The 27,352-nt window shown below is 36.8% G+C and overlaps 1 protein-coding gene across 4 annotated transcripts in view; it reads right to left on the reverse strand.

The window, feature by feature from the left end:
* The window catches only part of HDAC8 (histone deacetylase 8), a 243,390-nt gene that overhangs the window by 105,204 nt on the left and 110,834 nt on the right, over nt 1-27,352 (reverse strand). Inside the window, exon 10 of one of the 4 annotated variants that reach the window (XM_057538586.1) lies at nt 5,469-5,532. The exons of the other annotated variants lie outside the window; for them this stretch is intronic. Within the exon in view, the coding sequence (XP_057394569.1) occupies nt 5,512-5,532 (21 nt within the window). The 3' untranslated portion in view covers nt 5,469-5,511. Of the gene's footprint in view, nt 1-5,468; nt 5,533-27,352 lie in introns of those variants that run through there. 4 annotated transcript variants of the gene reach the window in all.

Below are 27,352 nucleotides of genomic sequence, written 5' to 3' on the forward strand. Positions count from 1 at the left end.
AGGTCTTATATTTAGATTGGTGATCTGTTTTGAGTTAATTTTTGTATATGTTGTGTGTTAGGGAGTCCAACTTCATTGTCTTGCATGTGGATATCCAGTTGTCCAAGCACCATTTGTTGAAGAGTTCTTTCTTTCCCCATTAAATGAATTTGGCACCTTTGTTGAAAATCAATTGGCCATAGATGTATGGGTTTATTTCTGGACTTACAATTCTATATCATTGGTCTATATATCTGTCCTTCTGCCAATACCACACTGTTTTGATTACTGTAGCACTGTAGTAAGTTTTGAAATTGGAAAGTGAGTCCTCTAACTTTGTTCTTTTTCAAGATTGTTTTGGTTATTTGGGGCCTCTTGAAATTCCATATGAATTTGAGGATTGACCTTTTCATTTCTGCAAAAAAGGCTGTTGGGATTTTGATAGGCATTACAGTGAATCTATAGGCTGCTTTGGGCAGTACTGACATATCAACAATATTAAGCCTTATAATCCGTGAATACAGGATGCTGTTCCATTTATTTAGGTCTTCTTTAATTTCCTTCAGCAAATATTTTGTAGTTTTCAGTGTACCAGTCTTTCACCTCCTTGATTAAATTTATTCTTGGGTACTTTATTCTTTGGGATGCTATATGGAATTGCTTTCTTAAAAATATTTGGATTGTTTATTGCTGGTGTATAAAAACACATTTGATTTGTGTGTGTATTGCAACCGGCAAAATTGCTGAGTTTGTTCATTAGCTCTAGTAGCTTTCATGTGGATTCTTTGGAATCTTCTATATGTACAATCACGTCATCTGTGAATAGGGAGAGTTTTATTACTTGCATTCCAATCTTAATGCCTTTTATTTCCTTTTTTCTTGTCTAATTGCTCTGGCTAGAAATTCTAGTATAACATATAATAGCAGTGGTAAAAGTGGGTGTCTTGTCTTATTCCTGATCTTAGAGGGAAAGTGTTCATCTTTTACCATTGACTATGTTAGCTGTAGGTTTTTCGTAAATGCCCTTTATCATGTTGAGGAGTTTCTGTTTATTCCTAGCATTCTGAATGCTTTTATCATAAGTGGGTGTTGGATTTTGTCAAATGCCTTTTCTGCATCAATTGAGATGATCATGTAGCTTTTCCCCTTTGTTATATTAATGTGATGTATTATATTGATTGATTTTCTTATGTTGAACCATCCTTGCATACCTGGGTTAAATTCCCCTTGGTCATTTTAATATGCAGTTGAATTCAGTTTCCTAGTATTTTGTTAAAGGATTTTTGCATCTATAATCATAAGATATTTTGGGCTGTAATTTTCTTTTCTTGTTAGGTCTTTATCTGGCTTTGGTATCAGGGCACTGGTGGCCTCCTAGCATGAGTTGGGAAGTGTTCAATCTTATTCAGTTATCTGGAAAAGTTTGAGGCAAATTGGTATTAATTCTTTAAATGTTTTGTAAAACTCACCAGTGAAGCCATCTGGTTGTGACTTTTATTTGTTGGGAGGTTCTTCATTACTAATTCAATTTAAATATTTTACTTGTTACAGATCTATTGAGATGCTATATTTCTTCTTGAGTCAGTTCTGGTAACTTTTTTATTTCTAGAATTTGTCCATGTCATCTAGGCTATCTAATTTGTTAGTATACAGTTGTTAGTTGCATTCTCTTATAATCTTAAAAAAAGTCTCTGTAAGTTTGGCAGTAATGTCCTTCGTTTATTTATTTATTTATTTACTTATGGCTGCACTGGGTCTTAGTTGCCACATGTGGAATCTTTCATTGAAGCGTGTGGGCTCTTCGTTGTGGTGCACGGGCTTCTCTCTAGTTGTGGCATGCGAGGCTTCTCTCTAGTTGTGGCACATGGCCTCCAGAGTGTGTGGGTCTAGTAGTTGTGACACGCATGCTCTCTAGTTGTGGCGTGTGGGCTCTGTAGTTGCGGCACGTGGGCTCTCTAGTTGTGGTACATGGGCTCAGTAGTTGTGGTGCTTGGGCCTAGTTGCCCCACGGCCTGTGGGATCTTAATTCCCTGACCAGGGATTGAACCTGTGTCCCCTGCATTGTAAGGCAGATTCTTAACCACTGGACCACCAGGGAAGTCCCAATGTCCTTCTGTTGATTTCTGAATTTAGTTATTTGTGTCTTCTCTCTCTCCCTCTTTTTTCTTTATCAGTCTAGCTAAAGGTTTGTCAATTTTGTTGCTCTTTTTTTAAAAAAAAATTCATTTATTTATTTTTGGCTATGTTGCTGTACGTGGGCTTTCTCTAGTTGTAGTGAGTGGGGGCTACTCTTTGTTGCAGTGTGCGGGCTTCTCATTGCGGTGACTTCTCTTGCTGCAGAGCATGGGCTCTAGGTGCATGGGCTTCAGTAGTTGTGGCACATGGGCTCAGTAGTTATGGCTCATGGGCTCTAGAGCACAGGCTCAGTAGTTGTGGCACATGGGCTTTGCTGCTCTGTGGCATGTGGGATCTTCCCGGACCAGGGTTTGAACCCATGTCCCCTGCATTGGCAGGCGGATTCTCAACCACTGCACCACCAGGGAAGTCATTGTTCCTCTTTTCAAAGAACCAACTTTTGGGTTTGTTCATTCTGTGTACTGTTTTTCTCTTCTCTATTTCATTTATCTCTATTCTAATCTTTGTTGTTTCCTTTCTTCTGCTAGCTTTGGATTTAGTTATCTCTTCTTTTTCTAGTTCTTCAAGATGTAAAAGTAGTTCATTGATTTGAGATCTTCTTTTTAATGTAGGCATTTACAGGTATAAATTTCCCTCTTATTATGGCTCTTGCTGCATCTCATGAGTTTTGTATGTTGTGTTTTCATTTTCATTCATTGCAAAGTATTTTCTCATTTCTACTGTGTTTTCTTCTTTGATCCATTAGTTGTTTTAAGAGTGTGTTGCTTAATTTCCACATATTTTTGAACTTCTCACTTTCCCCTCTGTTGTTTTTCTTTTAGCTTTATTCGATTGTGGTTAGAAAAGACAGTTTGAATGATTTCAATCTTCTTAAATGTATCGAAACTTGTTTTGTGGCCTAACATATGGTCAATCCTGGGGAATGTTCTATGTCCACTTGAAAAGAATGTGCATTCTGCTGTTGTTGGGGGGAATGTTCTCTCTACGTATCTTTCTGGTCTAATTGGTTTATAATGCTGTTCAAGTTCTCTATTTCCTTATTGCCCTTATGTCTAGATGTTCTAACTATTATTGAAAGTGGTATTTGAAGTCTCCAACTATTACATTAGAACTGTCTATTTTTCTTCTCAATTCTGTAAATGTTTGCTTTCTACACTTTGGGGCTCTGTTGTATAGTATAAATAGGTTTATAATTGTTATATATTCCTGATTAATTGATCCTTTTATCAATATATAATGTCTTTGTCTCTTGTAACAATTTTTGACGTGAAGTCTATTTTGTCTGATATTAGTATAGCCAACCTCAGCTCTTTTTGGTTACCATTTGCATGGAATATTTTTTTCCATCCTTTCTTTCACTTTCAACCTACTTATTTCTTTGGATCTAAAGTAAATTTCTCATAGACAGCATACAGTTGCACCATGGTTTCTTTTTTTAATTCACTCTGCCCAATCTCTGCCTTTAATTGGACACTTTAATTTACATTTAATGTGTTTACTAATAAGGAAGGCTTTCTGCCATTTCTTATACTATCTTTGCCCCTCATTTATTATATTAATGTCTTCTTTTGTATTTAGTTGATTATTTGTAGTGAACCTTTTTGATTCTCTTCTCATTTCCATTTGTACATTCAAAGAACATTTATTTTGTAGTTACCATGGGAATTACATTTAACATCCTAAATTTATTATAATATAGTTTCAATTGATAGCAGCTTAACTTCAATAGCATATAAAAACTCTGCTATTATTCAGTTCCATCCCCTTCCTTATGTTGTTGTCACAAATTACATCTTTATATATTGTGTGCCCAATAACAGATTTATAATTATTCTTATGCATTTGTCTTTTATGTCATGTAGGAAAGAAAGAATGGAGTTAACAAACCAAAAATGCAATACTAGCTTTTATGTTTGCCCATGTAGTTCTCTTTACCAGAGAACTTTATTTCTTCATATAGCTTCACGTTATTGTCTAGTGTCCTTTCATTTCAACTTGAAGGACTTCTTTTTGCCCCATTTTTTCTCAGGTAGGTCTAGTGTTAACAAATTCCCTCAACTTTTGTTTATCTGGGAATGTCTTAATTTCTCCCTCAATTTTGAAGAAGAATTTTGCTGAATATAGAATTCTTAGTTGACAGTTTTCTTCTTTCAGTGCTTTAAATATGTCATCCAACCACCTTCTGGCCTCCATGGTCTCTGATGAGAAATCAGCTTTTAATCATATTGAGGATCCCTTGTATGTGACTAGTTGCTTCTCTTTTGCTGCTTTCAAGATTCTCTGTTTGTCTGTCTTTCAAGAGTTTAATTGTAATGAGTGTTGGTGTGGATCTCTTTGCATCTATCTTCCTTGGAATTCCTTGAGCTTCTTGGATGTGTAGATAATGTCTTTCATCAAATTTGGGAAGCTTTCGGCCTTTATTTCTTTAAACATTCTTTCTGACTTTCTCTCTCTCTTTTTCTTCTGGGACTCCCATAATGGTGTCCCATGGGTCCGTTAGGCTCTGTTCTCCTTTCTTCATTCTTTTTTCTTTCTGTCCTTTGGACTGGGTAATTGCAATCGTGCTGTCTTCAAGTTCACTGATCTTGTGCCTGAAGCTTCTAGTGAATTGCTAGCATTTTGACAGAGATTTCCTTGAATGTCAGGAGTTTTTTAAAATGACAAAAACACCTCTTCCAGTCTTTAAGGTCCTCTCAGGTCTTTTCTGAGCATGCTATGTGCCCTGGGCATTTCCCCATATACACAGGTGCTTTTGACTGCCTTCATTTTCCAAAGAAACACTCTCTCTGGCTTTTCCTCCCAGGCCTTAGGTTGTCTATTTTATGTCTAAACTGCAATCTTTTGCCTCAGGAATCTGTGGGTTGTTCATCTACATTACGATGTTTTCAAGCAATGCTCACCACTTTTATGACCTAGTTGAGTTTCAAGTTAGGTGTAACCCTGACAGGTTAGAATAGATCTACACAGTAATTTTCAAATAAGGTCTACTCTCTTCCCTCTTGAACCATGGTCCAGGGTTCTACACTAGGAACATATTTTCGAGAGTGCTGCCCAGTTGGGATGGGAGTAGGACAAGGGCAAGTAAAAATGCCATAAAGCTCTCCTACCATTAAAAAGCTAGGTATCTTTTTACTTGTACCATGAGCTGTTATTTTCCTTTAGCAGATTATCCTAGGGGGCATTGCATTTGAACTAGGATTACACGGTACACCTTGATATGACCCTTAACTTTTATTTATTTCATTTGTATTTTGATCAAAGTAATAGTTTAATAACATGCACATAGTTTACAAAGTCAAACATTACCTAAGTCTTGCGATGACACACAGCAGTTCTCTAACTTATCCCTTCACATTTCCAATTTCTACTTCCAACAGACAGCCACATTTCACTCTTTTAGTTGCTTCTAGTATTTCCCTGTATATATTCAAATAAAATGAGAAGATTGGTAGTTGTTTTTCAATATTTGATACGCTCTACTGACTTCCTTCTATGGAAGATTATAATTGAGTCCTACTACTATCTCCCACATCCATCTACACACACATTTCACCTTGTCTCATACTCCACATTTAATTATCCCAGAACTGTTGGCCAAATTAACATTCAGTGTTTAAAGTTATGGTGACAACAAATACTGTTCACAGCTGAGCCAGCTGCTATATAGTATGGCTACTTTTCCTTCCTTGAAAAATTTTTTCCTGGAATTAATAATTACCTCACCTTATATATGTTGTTTAGCTTTCTATGTACTTATCACTAATGCATATCAATTCCTATGCATTTATCACTAACTCATGCCACACTCTTTGACAAAACTGTAATATTCTTCTCAGTATTGTCAACCACACCAGGCAATCTGTGAATTCCATCTTCTCCTCAGAACCTTTCCCTTGAAACTCTCCAATTTGGACTGTTTGATTTCTAGGCCTCTGTACAGCTGGTATATGGGACCTTCTCCTCACTATCATCCTGAGAAATCCCTGCTGTTCTCTCCTGCATTGGATCCTCTGTTTCCTGGATCATATGTCTTCTGCTTTCTGGATTTATTGCCCTCGTTTTGTTGGGTACCTACTCCAAGATTCCTGAACTTGCATGCCTGAAAATGTCTGTATTCTATCCTTGCAATTGATTGGTAGTTTGGCTGCGTATAGAATTCAAGGCCCAATGTCTTCAAGCTTTCAGTATTGTTGATAAGAAGTCCAAAGCCATTCTGATTTTAGAACCTTTTTGTGTGACCCCAAATTTTTCTCCCTAGAAGCTTTACAGCTTTTAGAATAATTTCTTTTCCCCTTTGCTCTAAAGTTTTATGATATGACTTGAGACTGCCTGGGCAACCAGTGGGCCCTGTCAGTCTGGAAATTTATGTCCTTAGGTTTGGGGGAGATTTTCTTTTATTATTTCTTTGATAATTTCCTCTCCTTAATTTTCTTCTCAGGAATTATTTTTATTGGATGTTGGACCTCATGGATTAATTGTTTCATTTTCTTATTTTTCTCTTTTCCGTTTCTCATCTCTCTACCTATTAATTGTTTTCTTAGAGATTTCTTCAACTATATCTTCCAACATCTTGTTGAAAAAAATTTTTTTAAACCACTTTAGTCATTTCTAAGTGTTCAGTTCAGTGGCATTAAGTACATTCACAAAACTGCAACCATCATCACTATGCATTTGCAGAACTTTTTAATCATCTTAAACATAAGCTACAAACCCATTAAACAATAACTCCCTATTCTTCCCTCCCCCTAACCCCTGGTAAACTCTAAATCTACTTTCTGTCTCTATGAATTTGCCTATTCGAAGTTCCTCATATAAGTGGAATCATACATTGTTTGCCATTTTGTGTCTGGCTTATTTCACTTAGCATACTGTTTTTAAGGTTTATCCATATTGTAGTATGTATTAGAATTCCATTCCTTTTAAAGGCTGAGTAATATTCCATTGTATGTAAATACCATATTTGTTTTTCCATTCATCTTTTGATGTATATTTGGGTTGTTCCTACCTTTTGGCTTTTTAAAATAATGCTGTAATTACACTGATATATAAGTGTCTGCTTTCAATTCTTTGGGGAATATACCTAGAGGAAGAATTGGTGGGTCATATGGTAATTCTGTGTTTAATTTTGGGGGGAACTGTCAAGCTGTTTTCCACAGTAGCTGCACAATTTTACATTCCCACCAATAAGGCACAAGGGTTCCAATTTTTCCATGTCCTTACCAACACTTGTTATTTTCCATTAAAAAAATAATATCCATCTTAACGGGTATGAAGTCGTAACTCACTGTGGTTTCTTACCATTGTAAAGTTGACTTTTCCTTGATTTGGCATTTGCTTGATTGCTGTAAACCTTTGACTGTTTTCCAGAGTTTTGACAAAGTTGTTTCTGACAGTTTCTGTTTGTTTTTCTATGCTTCTGTGGAGTGATGGTCGCTCGGCATTGCCTACTCCATCATTTTTATATGGTATATCTTGGTATATGTTCCATGGGTGCTTGAGAAGAATGTATATTCTGCTGTTATTGGGTGAAGTGTTCTATAAATGTCAGTTAGATCCTCTTGGTTGATGGTTGTGTTGAGTTCTTCTTTATCTTTCCTGATTTCCTGTCTAGTTGTTGTATCACACCCATAACAGGAACAGATAAAACTAACTTCTTCCTCCCAATGAAGGTAAGAGAACTTAAGGTAGCTTAGGGAAGAATATAAGCGAGAGTTTCCATGACTTTCCAAGAGCCTGATGTCTTTCAATTGTAGGTCTGCCTCTGCTGCTTAATCTCCCACTATTTCCTCAGATGCCCTACATACATAGTAAACTATTTATAGTTCCCCAAGACCATGTGTTCTTTTACCTTTCTCTGGCTTTGTACAGGCAATCACTTTTCCTGAAATGTCCTCCCCCTTGAGTACCTTTAAAGATTCAGCTCATATATTACCTCCCTTATGAAGCTTTTGCTGATCACTTAGAGCAACTTGAATATATCTTTCTTTGGATGCTAATTTACGATGAAGCTAATCATAAATCTTCAAAGTCCCTCACTTGGACAGACCCTTTCCAAGGTCCTGGGAGGGGCCCTAACATTATTTTACAAGAGTATATATATATATATATATATATATATATATATATATATATATACTCTTGTAAAATAATATATATATTATATAAATATATATATATATATAATCTAATTTGCAAAGTAAGATATTTAACCATATTCAGTTAAGACTTTTCTCTAGTCTGACTTTTCCTCCATCAGACATCCCCCTTGTGTTGGGTGGCAGTGGAGTGGCTAAGAGGAAATTGAGTTGTGGATAGATTTAGTTTGGGTTTAATGGGATATATTTATGTGGTTTGCAATGACTTATGTGTATAGTTAATTTATTGCTAATGGTGTAGGAATGGCTTCAGGAATGCTCCCATAACCCGATGTCTTGACTCACCCAGCATCTTTACACAAAACAGAGACAGCCAGAGGTGTTATAGCCATATGAATGTATCCTATAGTGCCCTGTCTTAGACATGTTGGGGAGCAGAGGAGAAACAAAGCTTGAAATGTACAAAGTCCAAAGTTAGTCTGTGGAAAATTCTTCTAATCATCACATTTAAATTTTAAGTGAAGGATTTGTATTTTTAATGATGCTCAGTCAAAATGAAAGTTTCCTCCTTTCAAAACTATAGTCAATTCAGCATGTACAACTATAAATAAATCATAATACTTTTTTCATGGAAATTGTACAAAATAGAATTTATCAAAATTACTGTTTTTCTTTCTTTTTTTTTTAGAATCATTTTTTTTTTTGGCTGCGCCACACGTCTTATGGGATCTTAGTTCCCTGACCAGGGATTGAAACTGGGCCCCTGGCAGTGAAAGCGTAGAGTTCTAACCACTGGACTGCCAGGGAATTCCCAAATTTCCTGTTTTTGAAGAACCCAAACCTCCTAGCAGTATTACAAACAGCAAGTACAGCTGTGTGTACAGTCACATATTTTATGCATCTCATCTGCTATGTACTGAATTGTGTCCCCCCGACTCCCCCAACTTCATATGCTGAAGCCCTAACACCCAACGTGTCTGTATTTGGAGACACAGCCTTTAGAAGGTTATTAAGGCTAAATGAGGTAATAAGTGTGGGGCCCTGATCTTCTTGGATTGGTGGCTTTATAAGAAGCAATGACTGAGTCTTAAAAGAGACCAATCCACTCGTTTCAAAATGGGGTAAGAGGGGTCTATTCTCTTGCCCAAGTATCTTTACGGATTTTCCCTTACTCTCCTCTACTACTCACTCACTAGTTGTGTGACCTTGGGACCAACCAGCTAACTCTTTAAGACAGTTTTTTCTTCTATAATGTAGATAAATACCTCACAAGGTTGTTGTGAAGGTTAAATGAAATAAGGCCTGTGAAAGCATCTATCACAGTACTTGGCATACAGTAGGTGCTCAATTAATGTTAGTTTTCTTTCTTTTATGCTTCTTTTCAGTGAGGTCTGCTCATTCTCTTTAAAGAAGCAGAGTCTCTTCATCTTCCTGGGCTCTCATCCCTCTGTAGTATTCCTCTGAGGAGAAATTGTTTTCTTCATTATCTTGGAAGAAACTCTATCTCCTTATGGGGATACTCATCCTCCCCTGGAATATTTTCCTGGTTATAAAAAAGTCCTAAAGTTTACAAGGCCAATGCGTGATCTAGCAGGAAATGTAGACATTTTTCATGTTAATAGTAAAAGGACAAGGAGACCGTTTCCAATTTGTACAGACATTTTGTTACCGTGGCATGTGCTTAGAGCAAAAGCAAGAAAGCAGCAATTAATTGAAGGTCTCTACAATGCAGAGTTTTAATTAATTCATCTGATTTTATTAAATGGTGCAATTTGAAGAGGTATTAGGCATAAAGCAGTTGGTAAATTCCCAGTGCCTGAGTCTACCCCCTACCATGCTCCTCATGGGGCTAGGCAGAGATGCTAGCTCCATGTCACTGTCAGCCAGTCTCGTTTCAGAAGGTCTACTTCCTGCAGGTTGCATGCCAGGGAAGTAACTGTGGGATATTATCCCAGAAAGGGAGAGTTGCTGGTTGCAAAGGTCAGGAGAGAGCGTGATGCAGCCAAATGCTTTTGGGTCCATTAAGTCAGCACAGCTGCCACATGGGCTGTCAATTCTATTCAGAAGTGGGCAAAATTCAGGTTGGAAAATTGCTTCATGTGTGTGGATTGGAGCAAATGAAGATTAGAGTGGGCAATAGGGACTCATATAGTTAGCAGTTAAGAACTGAAGGTGAAAGCAAGTGAGAGAAGGTGGCAGCTCCCTGTCACTGTCCTCTCCTGCTGACGCAGCTGCCAGAACCCCCTTTGCCTAGGTGCAGAGGGGAGGGCTTGGAGGCTCTTTATTTCTGTTGCTTCCATTTCACCAACAGTTGGCAGCTCTATCCGTTGTAGGGATTAGCTCCTCAAATTTGTTGTGAACATATTAAGGAAATATTCTTGGTTTATAAAAACCAAGAAAAATTGCATACAGCTAGAATGCAATTTCCAGAAATGAACTTCTTTCCTCTTTTTAGATGTAAATTATCTTTGTCTATTTGTATCTTTTTTTCTTTCCCCTCAATTTTTTTTGGCCACGCCATGCAGCTTGTGGGATCTAAGTTCCCCGACCAGGGACTGAACCCGGGCCACCTGCAGTGGAAGCGTGGAGTCCTAACCACTGGACAGCCAGGGAAGTCCCCCGTCTTTCCCCTCAATGTTAGAGAAAGGATTATTTTGTATCCTGTTTAGGAGTAAACCCCTAACCTGGGCTCCAGATTTTACCTCCCCTGGAACCTTAAACTCTTAATTACTGTCTTTCCTCTCAATGGTCTTAAATGCCTCTCACTTCATTCCATACTTCTCCTCAGTAACAGACCCCCATAGGTCATTTTCCTTAAACAAACACCTTCTCTTGAACCTGTTGCCCCTTGGAACACTGTCTAGGAAAATAAAAGCAAAAGCTTCTCAGCTGTTCGCCCTTAAAGAGTCATCTCCCCATTTCCTGCTACTTTCTTTCGAGCTACATTAGAACTAAAAATTGGGCTGAACAGCTTTGCAGGGAAGCCTTCCCTCATTCCATTAGGCACTATTAGTCACACCTGCACTGCGTTCCCACAGCACTGTGTTCATCCTGCTATTATTGTACTTGGCAACTAGAACTGTAATTTATCTGTTTACACTGTATTGTTATTTACCTCCTTGTATTTGTGTTACTTTTGCTAATCCATAAGTCCCTAAAAGGAAGTAAAGTGACCTTTATCTTGGTGTCCTCAGAAAAGAATGTTTCATAATCGGTGCCCAGTAAGTGTTGAGTGGGAGACATGGGGGGGTGGTGCTAACAGCTATCGGACCATGACCATGTGCCAGTTTTTCTGTGAGACAGGGGTCATTATACTTTCTTTACACATAAGAAAACTGAAGTTTATAGAGTTCAAGGAGCTTGCCTAAAGTCATATAGCTATTCAATATTAGAGCTGTAATTCAAATTCCAGTATGTCTGATTTTAAAATCTATGCCCTTTCTATCACGTTGCCTCCAATATCTTACACTGAGTCCAAGTTCTGGTCCTACCAATTCTCTTGTGTCTTCACCCCACTCTCTGCTTTCTGACCTCACAAAGACACCCCAGTGCCCTGATCCCTATTTTCTCCTGGTTTGCCTGCCCCCTTTTGACCCCACATCCAGCCTAGACCACATGACTATACTCTTGAGCCCTCTTTCACCATCACCTTCAACCTCTGTCCCTTTGCCCCATCTGCCTGGAATAATTATCACTCCAGGTCAGCCCCCGCAATGTGCCTTCTCTGTTCTGCCACTACTGCAGAAAACTGCACCAAGGGACAGACTGGTATCACCAATCTATGGTTTCCAACTGCACATACACTTTGTGGGCTTCTTCATGATCCTTTCACTCATCTCTGGTGAGCTTCTTCTCCTATTCTTCTCAATTACTGTTCCAATATTTACCACTTTCCCTAACCCCGCTATGGACATCTTATCTCTTCATTCTTGAACATTTAGGACAGTTCTGTGGTTTTGCTATCATACAAAAAAGCTAAGGTGAGCAACCTTATACATATTTCTTTCTTCACTTGAGATTTTTGTCTTAAATGGCAAGCTTCTTGAAAGAGTTAGCCCTACCCATTGCTGTCATTTCATTTCCTTTACCTTCTATTCACCACTCAACCTCCAGTTGTCTGGCCTCTGTCCCTTCCACTCACTGACTCTCTTCTTTTTTTTTTGGTTGCCCCATGTGGCATGTGGGATCTTAGTTTCCCGACCAGGGATCGAACCCGGGCCCCCTGTAGTGGAAGTGTGGAGTCTTAACCATTGGACCACGAGGGAAGTCCCCTGACATTTTTTTTAATTGAAATATAGTTGATTTACAATGCTGTGTCAGTTTCAGGTGTACAGCAAAGTGATTCAGTTATACATACATATATATATATATATATATTCAGATTCTTTTCCATTATAGGTTATTACAAGATATTGAATATAGTTTCCTGTGTTATATAGTTAAGTCCTTGTTGTTTACCTATTTTATATACCTGTTTGTATATGTTAATCCCAAACTCCTCTAATTTATCCCCCCCCTTTCCACTTTGGTAACCATAGTTTATTTTCTCTGCCTGTGAGTCTGTTTCTGTTTTGTATAAGTTCATTTGTATCATTTTTTTTTAGATTCCACATATAATTGACGTTTTTCTCATCGAAGTAACCAGTAGCCTCCATTTTGCCAAATTCTACTTCATACTTGTAAGTCTATAGCTTATTGGACCTCTCAGCTATATCTGACACATCTGAGAATTCTCTTCATCTTAAACTTTCAACTTCTGTTTTCTGTAATCCTACTCTGGTTTTCTTCCTAATAAGTATTAGCTAATAATTACTGTGTGTTTATCAGGCACTATTCTAAGGGCTTTACATTAATTACATGTACATTTAATCCTCAAACAATTGAGGCTTAGAGGTGAAGTAACTTGCCCAAAGTCACACAGCTGGTATGTGGCAGAGCCTAGAGTATAAAAAAATCATACAGACTGGATCCAGAGTCCATGATTTTAATCACTGTGTTATACTGCTTATCCTTAACATACTTTTTCAGTCTCCTTTGCGAGCTCATTTTTACTGGTCTTTTAAACACTGAAATTCTTCAAGATCCCCTCCTTGGCTCTATGGTCTCCTTCTTACACACTCTCCACAGGTAATCTATTTACTCTCATGGTTTGAATCACATGTTCTTGATACTCAGATCTATGTCCAGTTGAATATATCGCCTGAACTTCAGACTCTTAAATCCAACTGCATCTTGGTCAGATCCACTTGGGTGTTCTTTTGGCACCTGGTACTCAACGTAAAAACTGGCTCACTTGTAGTGCTCCTCCTCCTGTATTCTTCATGCAGTAATGTCATCCAGTCATCAAAACCATGGTGACACACTACATTTCTCCATCTCCTTTACCTTCAGAATCCAATTAATCACCGAGTTGTGCTAATTCTGTCTCCTAAAAATTTTTAAAATCTTTCCCTTGTCTTCATCCCTACTTTAAACTCTCTTCATCACTTGCCTGATATATTGCAACAGTCTCCAGCCTGGCCTCTCTTAAATCTATCCTGAATCATCTCAGCAAAACACAGATCTGACCATGTCACTGCCCTTCCATGACTCTGTACTGCCTGTTGGCAGTACCTGTTGGTACATTCTCAGTTCTTCAGCATGACACAGCTTTCTGTGGTTAAAAGCATGGGCTCTGGAGTTAAACTGCCTGCTTTGAATCTCAGCTCTGATGGTGTGCCACGTTGGGCAAGGTACCCAATCTCCTTCTGTCTCAGTTTCCATATTGGTATTATAATTGTGAGAATTACATGACATATCCATGTAAGGCACTTAGAACACTGCCTGGCATATAAAAAGTGCGCAATAATTGTTTGCTACTGTCAACATTATTATCTAGTCTCATCTCCTCTCATTCCTGGCCTTCAAGCTTATGTTCTGGTAATACTGCACTGTTTATAATTCCCTAAAGGCATCATGCTGTTTCGCGGCTGTGTGCCTTTCTATTGCTGTTTCCTTAACCTCCTATACTTTCACACACTTATCTGCCTGGCTAATCCTCAGCTCAGTCCTTAGCCAGACATCATCTTCAGGATATCTTCCCTGACTCCCATGCCCCTGCCACAGTCTGAGTAATTTGCTTTCTTCTGTGACCTTATAGACTCTGTACATGCCTCTAACAGCGTTTAACACAGCGAATTGAAGTTGCCTATGTATGTCTGTCTCCCCTGATGGACTGTAAGCTCTTTGAGCAAAGGAATATGTCTTTTACTTCTTTGTACCCTCAGCACTTAGCATTGTGCCCATATAGTAGGTGCTTGTTGAACTGAACTGCCTCCCTTTTCATGGAATAACTAGTTAGGTATCCACATTTGTGGCTCACTTGACCAGGAAAAGAATGTCTCTCTCTTTTGCCAAGCTGGTCTTTCCCATTTCAATACATTCCACCACTGAAATGTTTGAGTCAAACTTTGATTCCTCCATTTCCCTCACCCTCACCCTGACATATTATGTCAGTTCTAGCTCCAAAATATGTCATTCTTCTCATTTCCACTGCTACCACCACCATCCCTCAACTGGCACCTGGCCTCCTAACTGGTCTCTATACTTCCATTCACACCACCCACCCTCCACTCCGCACCGCAGCCAGAGTCATTTTAAAATGTACATCAAATCATGGTACCTCTCCTAGTTAAAAGCCTTCAGTGGCTTCTCACTCTATTAAGTATGCGATCCAACTCTTCACCATGCACTACAGAGCCCTGCAGGGTCTGGCCCCTTGTCCCTTACTCACTAGCGCTAGTCATAGTAGCCTTCTTCCAGTACCCAGAACACACCAAGCTCTTTCTTGCTTCAGGGTCTTTCCACATGGTTGCCTACTCTGCCTGGAACATTTGCCCTCTAATTGATTTTTTTTTGAACCTGGCTGGCACTTCTCACCCTTTGAGTTCTAGCCTAAAATATCACATCTTTAGAGGGTCTTTCCTAGTAAGCCTATCTAAGTCCCTCTGTTAGTCGCTACCTCTGCATTTTGTGTGCTTCCATCATGGCTCTTACCACAGTTTATAAATATCTTCACTTATTTTTTACTTGCCCTGTAGTCTGTCTTCCTCACCAGGTTGCACACTCCGTGATGCAGTGACCATATCTACACTGGTCACCATTGTAGCCCCAGCACCTGGCAGTGTCTGGCACCTTGTTAGCATTCAATAAGTATTCCTTGAATGACTGAGTGACTTGATAAGTCAATCATTCAATCAGTAAAGCAGGGCGGCTATGTGAAGTTTCTTTTTGATCTCTTCGGTAAGAAAAACTACAACTTCAGGTAGCAATTTAATTGGTGAGATGAATCATCTTGCTTAACCCAGTTGAGAAGTATTGTAGGAGATCTTAATCAAGCAAGAAAAGGAAATACTTTTTAAAAGTCTGGATGTTAGGCCCTTTATGCTCGTGAGTGACTCAGGAGTGACAACTGTAATTACTACAAACCAGCAGTTCTCAACAGGGGGTGATTTTGCCTCTTCCCAGGGAACATTTGTTAATGTCTGGGTACATTCTTGGTTGTAAAAACTGGGAGATGCAGGGAGTGTGCTCCTGGCATCTAGTGAGTAGAGGGCGGGGGTGCTGCTCAGCATCCTATAACACATAGGACAGCACCCCAACACCCCCCAACAAAGAATTATACCACCAGAAAGGTTAATAGTGCCAAGGCTCAAAAACCAAAAGAGAAACAGGACTAATATCTACTTTGTGAAACATAATAGAATGGTCAAATATAGGTGGTTAGTGTTCTAGAGGATTTGTAAAACTCAATAATTGAAGCATTAATAAGCTCTCTTGTTTCCTAAGATTTATTTCTGTTCTTTAGAGTGGGTTTCTGTTTGTTTGTTTTAAACAAAGAGTCCATTGACGGGCTTTAGGAAATTGCTGAATGTTCTGAAATTGTATCCAAAATTGTGTAATTGTAAGCATTTATATGGGAGGAGGGGCCGTCAGATTCTCAAAGGGGTCCATGACCACCAAAAGATTAAAAAGCAACTCGTATGGAAAGACCTTTGTGTTACCTGGACTGTACTTTATAAAAAGTCATTATTTTGTGGAATATAGGTTCTGCAAAATGCTTGGGAATATGCATCCTGGAGGGGTGTCTTTTAGAGCTGCCTCGGGAGGCAGGCAAGTGTGAAGGAAGCTCAGCCTACTTTCTTTCTAGCTTGGGGGCAATACAGGTTTCACTGGGCTGTTAGGAGACCATGTGAGGGAACTTACATAAGCCTTACTGAAGTGTTAGGCACACAGCAAGTGCTCAATAAATCTTAGTTTTCTTTCTTCCTTTCTCATTACTGTGAGGATTGACTAAAATAATGCTTTGAGAACTAAATGAAATAATGCATGTGGCATGTTGTGTGGTCAGAAGTAGATGTTTAATAAATGCTTATTTTTCTCCCATGTATTGTTTATACTAAAACCCTGGGTCTTATTCTTGAAAGTAGAGGAGGATAAGCCCCAAATTCAAAAAATTTGAGTTTCAATCTTGGCTCTGCTGTTTCATTAGCTGATCCTAGCCAAGTTAGTTGGTGAGTCTTATTTTTCTCATAGGGGGATAATGCTTACCTCTCAGGGTTGCTAAGAGACATAAATGAGATAATTTATGTAAAGGACCTGGCATATGGATATACTTACATGGGATATAATTGGTGCTTAATAAATGTTAAGTTCTTTTCTCATTCAAAAGTTCCTAGATTCTACCTCTATGAAACTTTTCTGTAATAGAAGGACAGTTTGCTGAATGCCTGGTACTATAACCTCATCTAAATATAAAACTCAAATATAAAATTTCTAGTATTTGTATTTACTCATACTCACATTTGTTCATATAAAATGATAATATTTCATTTAAATATGTTTTAAATATTTTGTTCTATGAGCTCCGTGTCAGCAAGGGCTGTTAGGTTAAATCCATATAGCATCCAATACGGCAGCACCATGTTCAGTTTTTTTAATTTATTAAGCACTTACTGGGTACCAAATTCTCAGCATTGAGGGATTAAGAAGAAACATGTTCCTGGTTGTGAGGAGTTTTACCAATATTTCTGACATTAACAATAATATCTAAAATTTAATTTATATTATTTATATATTATATATTAGTAATATATTTACGTATTTTATTTATATATGCCAGCCATTGTTCTAATCCCCGTTTTATAGGTGAGGAAACTGAGGCACAGACAGGTTAAATAATTTGCTCAACTTGTCTAGTATATGTTGTTACTATGATCACTTCATGGAGCTGGTCAATGAAATTAGGTCTGTCTGATAAATGTTTATTTAATTTTTATGTTTTAATTTCAGTAATTTACTTACATTTTTAAAGAAGTCATACATACATGGTAAAAACTTCAAAAGGTACCAAAAGGTATACAATGAAAATAAGTCCTGACTTCTGTATTCTGGTAGTGATAGAGTAGCTTCTATCAGAGTATCAATCATGATAAGTTGAAGGTAGTAGAGAACATCCAAAACCAGGCAGAAACTAGAGGAAATTCAACCCTTGAAAGAAGGGAACTATGCTGGGTAAGGCTCATTAGTTATATATATTTTGTGTGGTATATGGTAGAGCTCAAGAAGAAAGCTGCAGGCTTATTAGAGTACAGAGTTCAGAGTTCCCAGAGTCTCATAATATAAGATCCAAAATCTCCAGGTTCAAATAAAAACTCACTCATCATACCAAGAATCAGGAAAATCTCAACTTGAATGAGAAAAGACAATCAACAAATGTTAACACCAAGATGACACATGTTAGAACTACCTGATAAGGATTTTAAGGTAGCCATCATAACAATGTTTCAGAATCAATTAGAAGCATTCAGAAGCATGCCAGAAACAAAGTGAAAAAGTAGAAAATATCAACAAGGAAGCAGAAGACATAAAGAATGGACATTTTAGAACTGAAAAATACAATAACCAAAACAAAAAAACTTACTGATGGGCTTAATAGGAAAATGGAGATGACAGAGAAAAGAATCAGTGAATTTGAAAGTAGAGCAATAGAAATTACCCAATCTGAACAATAGAGAGAGAGAATAGACCAAAAAATAATGAACAGAGACTTAGGGTCCTGTTGGACAAGACAAACGATCAAACATTTGTGTCATCAGAGCCCCAGGAGGTGAAGATAAATAAGATGGAATTTAAAAAATATAAAGAAATAATGGCTGAAACATCCCCAAGTTGGGTGAAAGATATAATCCTACATATTCAAGAAGCTGAATGAACCTAAATAGGACAAAGCCAAAGAAATCCACTACAAATAACATTATAATCAAATATTTGAAAAATAAAGACAAAAGAGCAAAACCAAAACCTTGAAAGCAGATAGAGAGAAATGATGCATCATTTTACATTTCCACCATTATGGAAACAATGATTTGAATGACAGTGGATTTCTCATCAGAAACCATGGAAGCCAGAAGAAAAAGGCACATTTTTTAAGTGCTGAAAGAAAATAACTGCCAACTCAGAATTCTATACTTGGTGAAAATTTCCTTCAGGAGTGAAAGACAAATCAGGACACTCTCAGATGAAGGAAAACAAAAAGAATTTATCTTCATCTGACATACCCTAAGAGAATGGGCAAAGGGAGTTCTCCAAACAGAAAGGAAATGATAAAAGAAGAAATCTTAGAGCATCAAGAAGGAAGGGAGGACAACAGAAATAATAAAAATATGGGTAAATAGAGCAGAGTTTCCTTCTCCTCTTGAGTTTTAAAAATTATGTTTGATGGTTGAAACAAAAACTATAACATTGTCTGATGTGGTTCTCAATGAATGTAGAGGAAAAATTTAAGATATATTAGAGAGGAAGGTAAAGGGAAATAAAGGCAGGTAAGGCTTCTATAGCTCACTCAAAGTAGCAAAATGTTGATACCAACAGACTGTGATAAGTTACATATATATAGTTTAATACCTAAAGCAATCACTAAAAAATCTATATGAAACACTGAAAAACACTATAGATAAATAAAAGTGACATTCTTAAAAAATGTTCAAGTAATCTACAGGAAGGCAGGAGGAAAATAGGGAACAAACAGAAAACAAACAATAAACTGGCAGACTTAAGCCCTAACTTGTCAATAACTACATTAAAGGCAAATGGTCTAAACACACCAATTAAAAGACTGAGATTGGCCGAATGGATTAAAAACATGACCCAATAATAGCCTGTCTACAAGATAGTCACTTTAAATATAATGATATAGAGAAGTTGAAATAAAAGTGATGGAAAAAGATATGCTGTGTAAACAGTAATAAAAAGAAAGCACAAATGTCAGTTTCTTAAATAAGCAAACTTATACACACCATATGATCCAGCAGTTGCATTCCTGGGTATTAATCCCAGAGATATGGAAAATTACATTCAAACAAAAACTATACATGAATGTTTAATTTTAATAGCCATAAATTGGAAACAACTCAAATGTTCTTCAGTGAATAAATGGTTAAACAACTATGGTATATCTATCCCATGGAATATTATTTAGCAATAAAAGGGAATGAATTATTTATTTATGAAACAATTTGGACAGATCTCAAGGGATTACACTGAGTGAAAAAGCCAATCTCAAGAGGTCACATACTACATAATTCCATTTATATCACATTCTGTAAATGAAAAAAACTGTCAACATGAAGAACAGATTAGTCACTTCCAGGGATTAGAAATGGGGTGGGGGAAGAGAAGAAGGCAGCAGCGGTTATAAAAGAGTAGCACAAGGCATGAGTCTTTGTAGTGATGGAACAGCTTTGTATCCTGACTGTGGTAGTGGTTACATCAATCTATATACGTGATAAAACTGCATAGGACTAAATACACACACACACACTCTCACACACACACACACAGGTGAGTGCATGTAAAACTGGTCAAATCTGAATAAGGTCTGTGTATTGTACCAATGTCAATGTCCTGGTTTTGATATTGTACTACAGTTATATATTACCATTGGGAGAAACTGAGTGAAGGGTACATGGGACCTCGCTGTACTATTTTTGCAACTGTCTCTGGATCTAAAACATTTCAAAGTGAAGAAGTTTAAAAAAATCATTGGGTGAGATGGGATAAAAAATTTATTGGATGGGATTAATAGCAGATTGAATACTAAAGAAGAAAGAATTAGTAACCTGAAGATAGATCAATGGAAATCAAGCAAACTGAAGCATAGAGAAAAAATATTGGAAGAAAAATGAGAGTTTCAGTGACTTGTAGGACACTATCAATCAATCCAACACATGTGTAACTGGTGTCCCAGAAAGACAGAAGAAAGAGAACAGGGGGAAAAAAGTGAAGTACCAGCTGATAATTTTCCAAATTATATCCAAAACTGCAACCCACAGATCCAGGAACTCAGGGAATCCCAAACAGGGTAAATACAAACAAAAGTACACTAAGGCACATGGTCAAAGTTCTGAAAACCAAAGATAAATTTATAAAGGCAGCCAAAGAAATAAGACATATTATACACAGGGAAACAATGATAAGACTGACCTTCCATTAGAAACAATGGAGGCCAGAAGAAAATAAAAACTGTCAATGTAGAATTTTATATCCAGCAAAAATATTCTTCAAAAATGAAGGCAGAAAAAAAAAATTAAGAGCAGATAATTAAAGGGCTTCCACTTCTGGCTGTGAGGGGAAAGAAGATGTGGAATTATTTTCTCTTCGGAAACAACTGGAAAATTGACAAAATATATGAAACATTTATTTTCAGACACTGGACAAGAGGCAACACAAGACAGTGATCTGAGAGAAAAGGGATACAAATGAAGTGAGCCCTACCATCACCCCAGCTTTCTGCCTGGAGGTAATCCCTGGACTGTAGAACAGGATTGTGATACTAGCACTCTCCAAGTAGAGAAGACAGAAACTGGAGTTCTGAAAGGCCAGGGCAATTAGAAATTGTGAGAATGGAGCTAAGCCAAAAAAAGAGTAATAGAAGTATGCATAGAGGTCCCCTTGAGTCTCTTGATGAATACCAATCTGAACATGTACAGAGTAAAACTTCACAAGGACAGTCTCGAAAAACTTCCAGGGAAACAATTACTGAGAAGTTGTAAGATGAACACTTCCTAGAGTTCACACAGGACCAAAGTGGAGAGACCTCACTGAATACATGGGGCATAAGTAGAAACGTCAGAGCAGTGCCTTTGAAATGGGCTAAATTAGCCCTAGAGTAAAGGCTACTCAAGATTTACTCTAAATATGCTTAAAAACAAACCTTGAAAGGATCAAATGGATCCACAATAACTTATCCACTTATCTGATATCCACAATATCAGAAAAAAGTACAATCCTCTCTAAATCAATACAAAAAATCCAGCACTCAACAATGCAAAATTCATGATGTTGGATATCAAATTAAAACATTACTAAACATACCAGGAAGCAGGAAAATGTGATCTACAACCCAGAGAAAATCAGTCAACAGAAACAGACTCAGGAATGACAGAGATAATGGAATTCTAGACAAGCACCTTAAAACAGCTATTATAAATATGCTCCATATGTTCAAGGATGTAAAGAAAATAGGAACACAATAAGAGAAATGGAAAGATGTTTTTCTTGGTTAGCGTTTTAAAAAGATTTAATTTCTTTAGAAAGTATTTTTAAAAATAGAAATTATAGAGATGAAAAGTCAAATATTTGAAAGGAAAATTTCACTGGATGGGATTAACAGCAGTTACATACTGCAGAACAAAAAATCAATAAACTTGAAGGCAAAGCAATAGAAACTCTCCAAAATGAATAGTAAAGAGAAAAAAAGACTGAAAAAAAAAGGGGGTTGCACAGACTTCCCTGGTGGTGCAGTGGTTGGGAATCTGCCTGCCAATGCAGGGGACACAGGTTTGATCCCTGGTCTGGGAAGATCCCACATGCCGCGGAGCAACTGGGGCCGTGAGCCACAACTACTGAGTCTGCGCTCTAGAGCCCACAAGCCACAACTACTGAGCCCATGTGCCACAACTACTGAAGCCCGTGTGCTTAGAGCCTGTGCTCTGCAAGAAGAGGAGCCACCACAATGAGAAGCCCGCGCACTGCAACAAAGAGTAGCCTCTGCTCGCCACAACTAGAGAAAGCCCGCACATAGCAATGAAGACCCAACACAGCCAAAAATAAATAAATAAATAAAAATTTAAAAATTAAAAAAATAAAATTTTTTTAAGAAGGGGGTTGCAGTGACCTATGGGACAATAGAACTGATCTAACAGGTTTAATTGGAGTCCCAGAAGTAGAAGAGAAAAAGAAAGGACAGAAAATAAATAATGGCTGAAATACTTCTAAATTTGATGAAAACTATAAACCCTCAGATCCTAGAAGCTCAATGAATACCAAAACAGGATAAACACAAAGAAAACCACACCAGGACAAACTAATCAAGCTGCTGAAAACTAGTCACAAAGAGAAAAGTTAAAAGCAGCCAGAGGGGGGGAAAAAGGCATATATTATACAAAGGAATAAAGCTAAGAATGATTGCAGACTTCTCATGAGGAGATGTGCAAGCAAGAAGACAACGGAGTGATATCTTCAAAGTTCTGAAGGAAAAAAATTATCAACTTAGAACTCTATATCTAGTGAAAATATCCTTCAAAAATTAAGACAAAGTAAAGACTTTTCAAACAAAAGCCAAGAGATATTGTTGCTCGCAGACCTATACCATGAGAAAACTTAAGTTGTTTTAGTTAAGTTCTTAAGTTCTTTAAAAGAATGTAACTTTTACCAGATGGAAACCTGGACCTACACAAAGGATTGAAAAATGCTGGAAAGTGTAAATATAAAAGATCTTTTTTTACTCATCTTTAAATTTCTTTAAGTGATAATTTAGGGCAGTGTTGAGAGAGGCAGGTCCAGTGGTGGCTGTATATGTGCTGACTGCAAAGGAGTGTCACTGAAGACCATGGAGCAGTGAGGAAGGCTGTCAGCCTGGTGGCAGAGTAAGTGGAGCAACACAATCCAGCCAAAAGTTTGCACAGCCTAGCTGCGGATATAGGAGGTGTGGTCCAGAGCTGCTAATAGGTTCATTCTAGCCTAAGCATTGCATCCCTTGGCTGGTATGAGTAGTTATCTAGTCTCCCTGCATCTCCTGCGGGGGTCCATACAGCAGGTGCCCCTACTATGAGATCGCTTGCCTCATTGGGCTCTGGGTCTTTTCTTCCATCCCTTCATTTAAGCTTCTCAGTTCTCCCCTCTGAAGTACTGGCACCATGACCAGTACCTGGACTCCCTAACCACAAGAAGGACATGGAAAATGTACCCTTAGTCATACCTGCTATAATCTTTGTAACTATTTTTATTTAGTAAACCATTATTTTGAAATCCCAGAATTTTACTTCCACCTAGATAGAACACAACAAGAATATAGATTGTTGGCTTAATAAAGGAGATTAGAAGACTTCCTTTCTCAAACCCAAGCTGTAATATCTATGTTTGAAGATGCTGAAAAAGATGAAACTGCAGTATTGGTGAGGGCTCTGACTCATGGAAGGAAGACATTTACTTCATAAACATGGGGTGAAATTGTAAGTAATGAACGAAAACATGATTACAATTATCTTTATATATGTCATTAATTTACCTTGCAGTGTCTTAGCCATAGAACACTTTCATATAGTTTCAAAATAATTCATTATTTAAGTTGTGGCATCATTTTCAGACCATTCATTCATAGTGAAAGGGAAAGAAATTGAATATTTTAAGTGTAGACATGATGAGCTTATTAAAAACCAAAAATTGTTTGTTAGAGCTTTTCAAACTAGAAATGAAAAAGCCACTGAAGCATCTTATGCATAAGTTATTGCACTGCATGGGCTGGAGAAATGCACATAATAGCTTAGAGACCAGTGAAGCCTTAGACAGTTGACATTGCTCAATGCCCACTGGATGAAAAGTTAGTAAAATAACTCATAGCACTGCCTGTTTTCAATGGCACAGTAACTTATTTATTTAAACATTTAGCTCTAAACATGGAGATTTAGTTATTTTTTCTTTTACTTTTTATTGTGTTGCTTATTTTCTTAATATTGCATTTGAGAGTTATTTATGTATTCTGGATATATTTCCTTTTTATTGGATTATTATTTGTAAGTATTTTACCCCAGTCTGTGGCCTGTCCTTTCATTCTCTTAACATTAATTTCCATCTCTGTTTGTTCATTGCTAATATATAGAAATATAGTTGATTTTTATGTATTGATCTTATATCCTTCAACTGTGCTAAATCCATTTTTTGATTTAGTATTTTCTTCTTTGGGTTTTCTTCTTATATGACATTTTCCCCCATAGGTGACATGTTTACAATATTGAATCTCCACTCCATTTATATAGTATCTCAATTTATTTAGATCTTCTATGATTTCTTTCATTAGTTTTCAGGGAAAGACTTAATTATTATCTAATTTGTGGAACTGTACTTTCACCTTAAAAACAGACAAGTCTATAAATGTGGCTAGACTTACTGTTCTGCTTGTAGTCATATGGTATCAGCAATAATCTTTGAAGAAGACCTTTTTTATGTGAATGGTTAGCAACAATCACAAGTGGTACTAAACTATTGAAAGTGCTGAATAACTTGTTTCTATCTCATCGTTTATCCTGGAGCAACTTATATATTTTATATTATATATTTATGTATATATATGTTTATGGTATATATTTTTGGTTATGGTACATATGATATATATATATATATATATGAATATAAAATATGGTTTATGCCAGAGCAACTATATTCGTATGAATGTGCAAAAGCAATGGTGGGTAAAACTGCTGGAACCATGGTATATAAATTAAGGCAGTAGTACCAAAGTATACCAGCATTTATTGTATTCTTTGTTGCCGTGTACAGACAGTAAAAAGAAAAAATCCCATTTCACTTAAGAATGGCTTTGGCGAAGCACTAAAAATTGTCAAATCTTGATCCTGGATTTAATATTCTGTGTGACAAAATAGGAAGTTGTCTTGAGGAAAAGCATATCTGTGATTAAGTTGTGACCTAAACAGCTACTTTTCATGGAATACCATTTTTGTGAGGAAGAATAACTAATGGAGAAACCATGATTAAATACTCAGATGTTTGGTAGATATGTTCTTAAAAATGAAGTGAGCCTACCAATTTAGGTTAAATATCAATAACTGACACTATTTGTTGCCAATGATAATATACACTTTGTTTTTTTTGGCCACGCCACACAGCATGTGGGATCTTAGTTCCCTGACCAGGGATCGAACCTGTGCCCCCTGCAGTGAAGTGTGGAGTCTTAACCACTGGACTGCCAGGGAAGTCCCTCACACGTTTTTGAATGAAAATCAGAATTTTGAAAAACTTCACTCTGCCACTATAAGCTTGACAGTTTCCCAAAACTTAAGCTTTGTTCCAATGAAATCAGCATTCACATCAGTTTAATGTGATTTCTGATACTGCATAAAGTGTTTCAACATTTGTAATATTTGTATAACTTAGTGAACTGATATTTTCCAAATAATCAATATGAATAAGATGGGTCAAATACCCCTTCAGAGTACAAGATGATCAATGAATTTTAATGTAACAGTACATACAAAGTTCACTGATACGTTTTCAGATTCCACACAGCATTAACCTTTAAGAAACTACCATTTGTAGAGTTTTTGTGTAGTATCAAAGAAGAATATCCATAATGACCTGTAAAGGTTATTAAAATACACTTCCCTTTTCCATCTACAGATCTATGTGAAGTTGGATTTTCTCCATATACATTAACAAAAATAATATCAAAACACATTGAATGTAGAAGCAGGTATGAGAACTCAGCTGTCATCTATTAAGCCAGATGTTATAGAGATGTGCAAAAATGTATAGCATTACCATTCTTCTCATGAAATTTCTTTTTTTCTTGGAAAATACAGTTTTTAAAAAAAATCACAACATGTTATTTGTGCTAACATGCACAGGCAATATTAGTCTTATTTTAAATGAATTAATAAATATTTAAAAAATTTTAAATATATAATCGACAGTTTAAAAGATAATAACAATGTATCATGGGGTTTATAACATATGCAAAAGTAAAATATATGACTACAATAGCACATGGAAGTAAAAGGGAAAAATGGAAGAATACTGTCACAAGTGTGCTATATTACACATGAAGTAGTGTAATACTATTTGAAGGTAGACTATGATAAGTTGAAAATGCATATTGTAAACCCCAGAGCAACCACAAAAAATTAAAACAGTTATAGCTAATAAGCAAATACAGAAAATAAATGGAATCCTTAAAAAATTCATTTAATTCAAAAGAAGGCAGGAAAATAGAAAGTAAGAAATAAACAACAGAGGGGACAAATAGAAAACAAATAGGAAGATGGACTTAAACCTGAAGGTATAAATAATTAATTTAAAGATAAGTGGTCTGGGCATGCCAACTAAAAGTCAGAGATTGTCAGGCTGGACAAGAAAATCATGACCCAACTATATGCTGTCTACAAAAAATCCATTGTAAATATGAAGACATAAATAGCTTAAAAGTAAAAGGACAGAAAAAGATATATCATACAAATAATAATCATAATGAAGCATGTACAACAATATTAAAATCAGACAATGTAGACTTTAGAACAAGGAATATTCCAGAAATAAAGATAGATATTTCTTAATAATAAAGGGGTCAATTCATCAAGAAGATATAACAACCCTAAGTGTGTATACATCTAATAACAAAGCTTCAAAAATACATAAAGCCAAAACAGACACAACTAAAAGGAAAAATAGCCAAATCCAAAATCATGGTTGAGATTTCAACTCTCTCAGTAACTGACAGAACAAGCAGACAAAATATCAGTAGGGATATAGATGACATAACACTCTCAACCAACCTGACCTAATTGATAATGATAGAAAATGCTATCCAGCAACAGCAAAATACACATTCTTTACAAATTGCATGACACATTCACCAAGATAGATCATATGCTGGACCATAAAACAAATTGCAATAAATATAAAAGGACTGAAATCATGCAAAGTATGTTCTCTGAGCACAACAAAATTAAAGTTAATATAAATAGAAAAATATCTGGAAAGTCCTCAAATATTTGGAAATAAATTTTTAAAAACCCACACTTATAAATAAC

This window comes from Balaenoptera acutorostrata, chromosome X, assembly GCF_949987535.1.
Source record: "Balaenoptera acutorostrata chromosome X, mBalAcu1.1, whole genome shotgun sequence".
NCBI classification, from domain to species: domain Eukaryota; kingdom Metazoa; phylum Chordata; class Mammalia; order Artiodactyla; family Balaenopteridae; genus Balaenoptera; species Balaenoptera acutorostrata.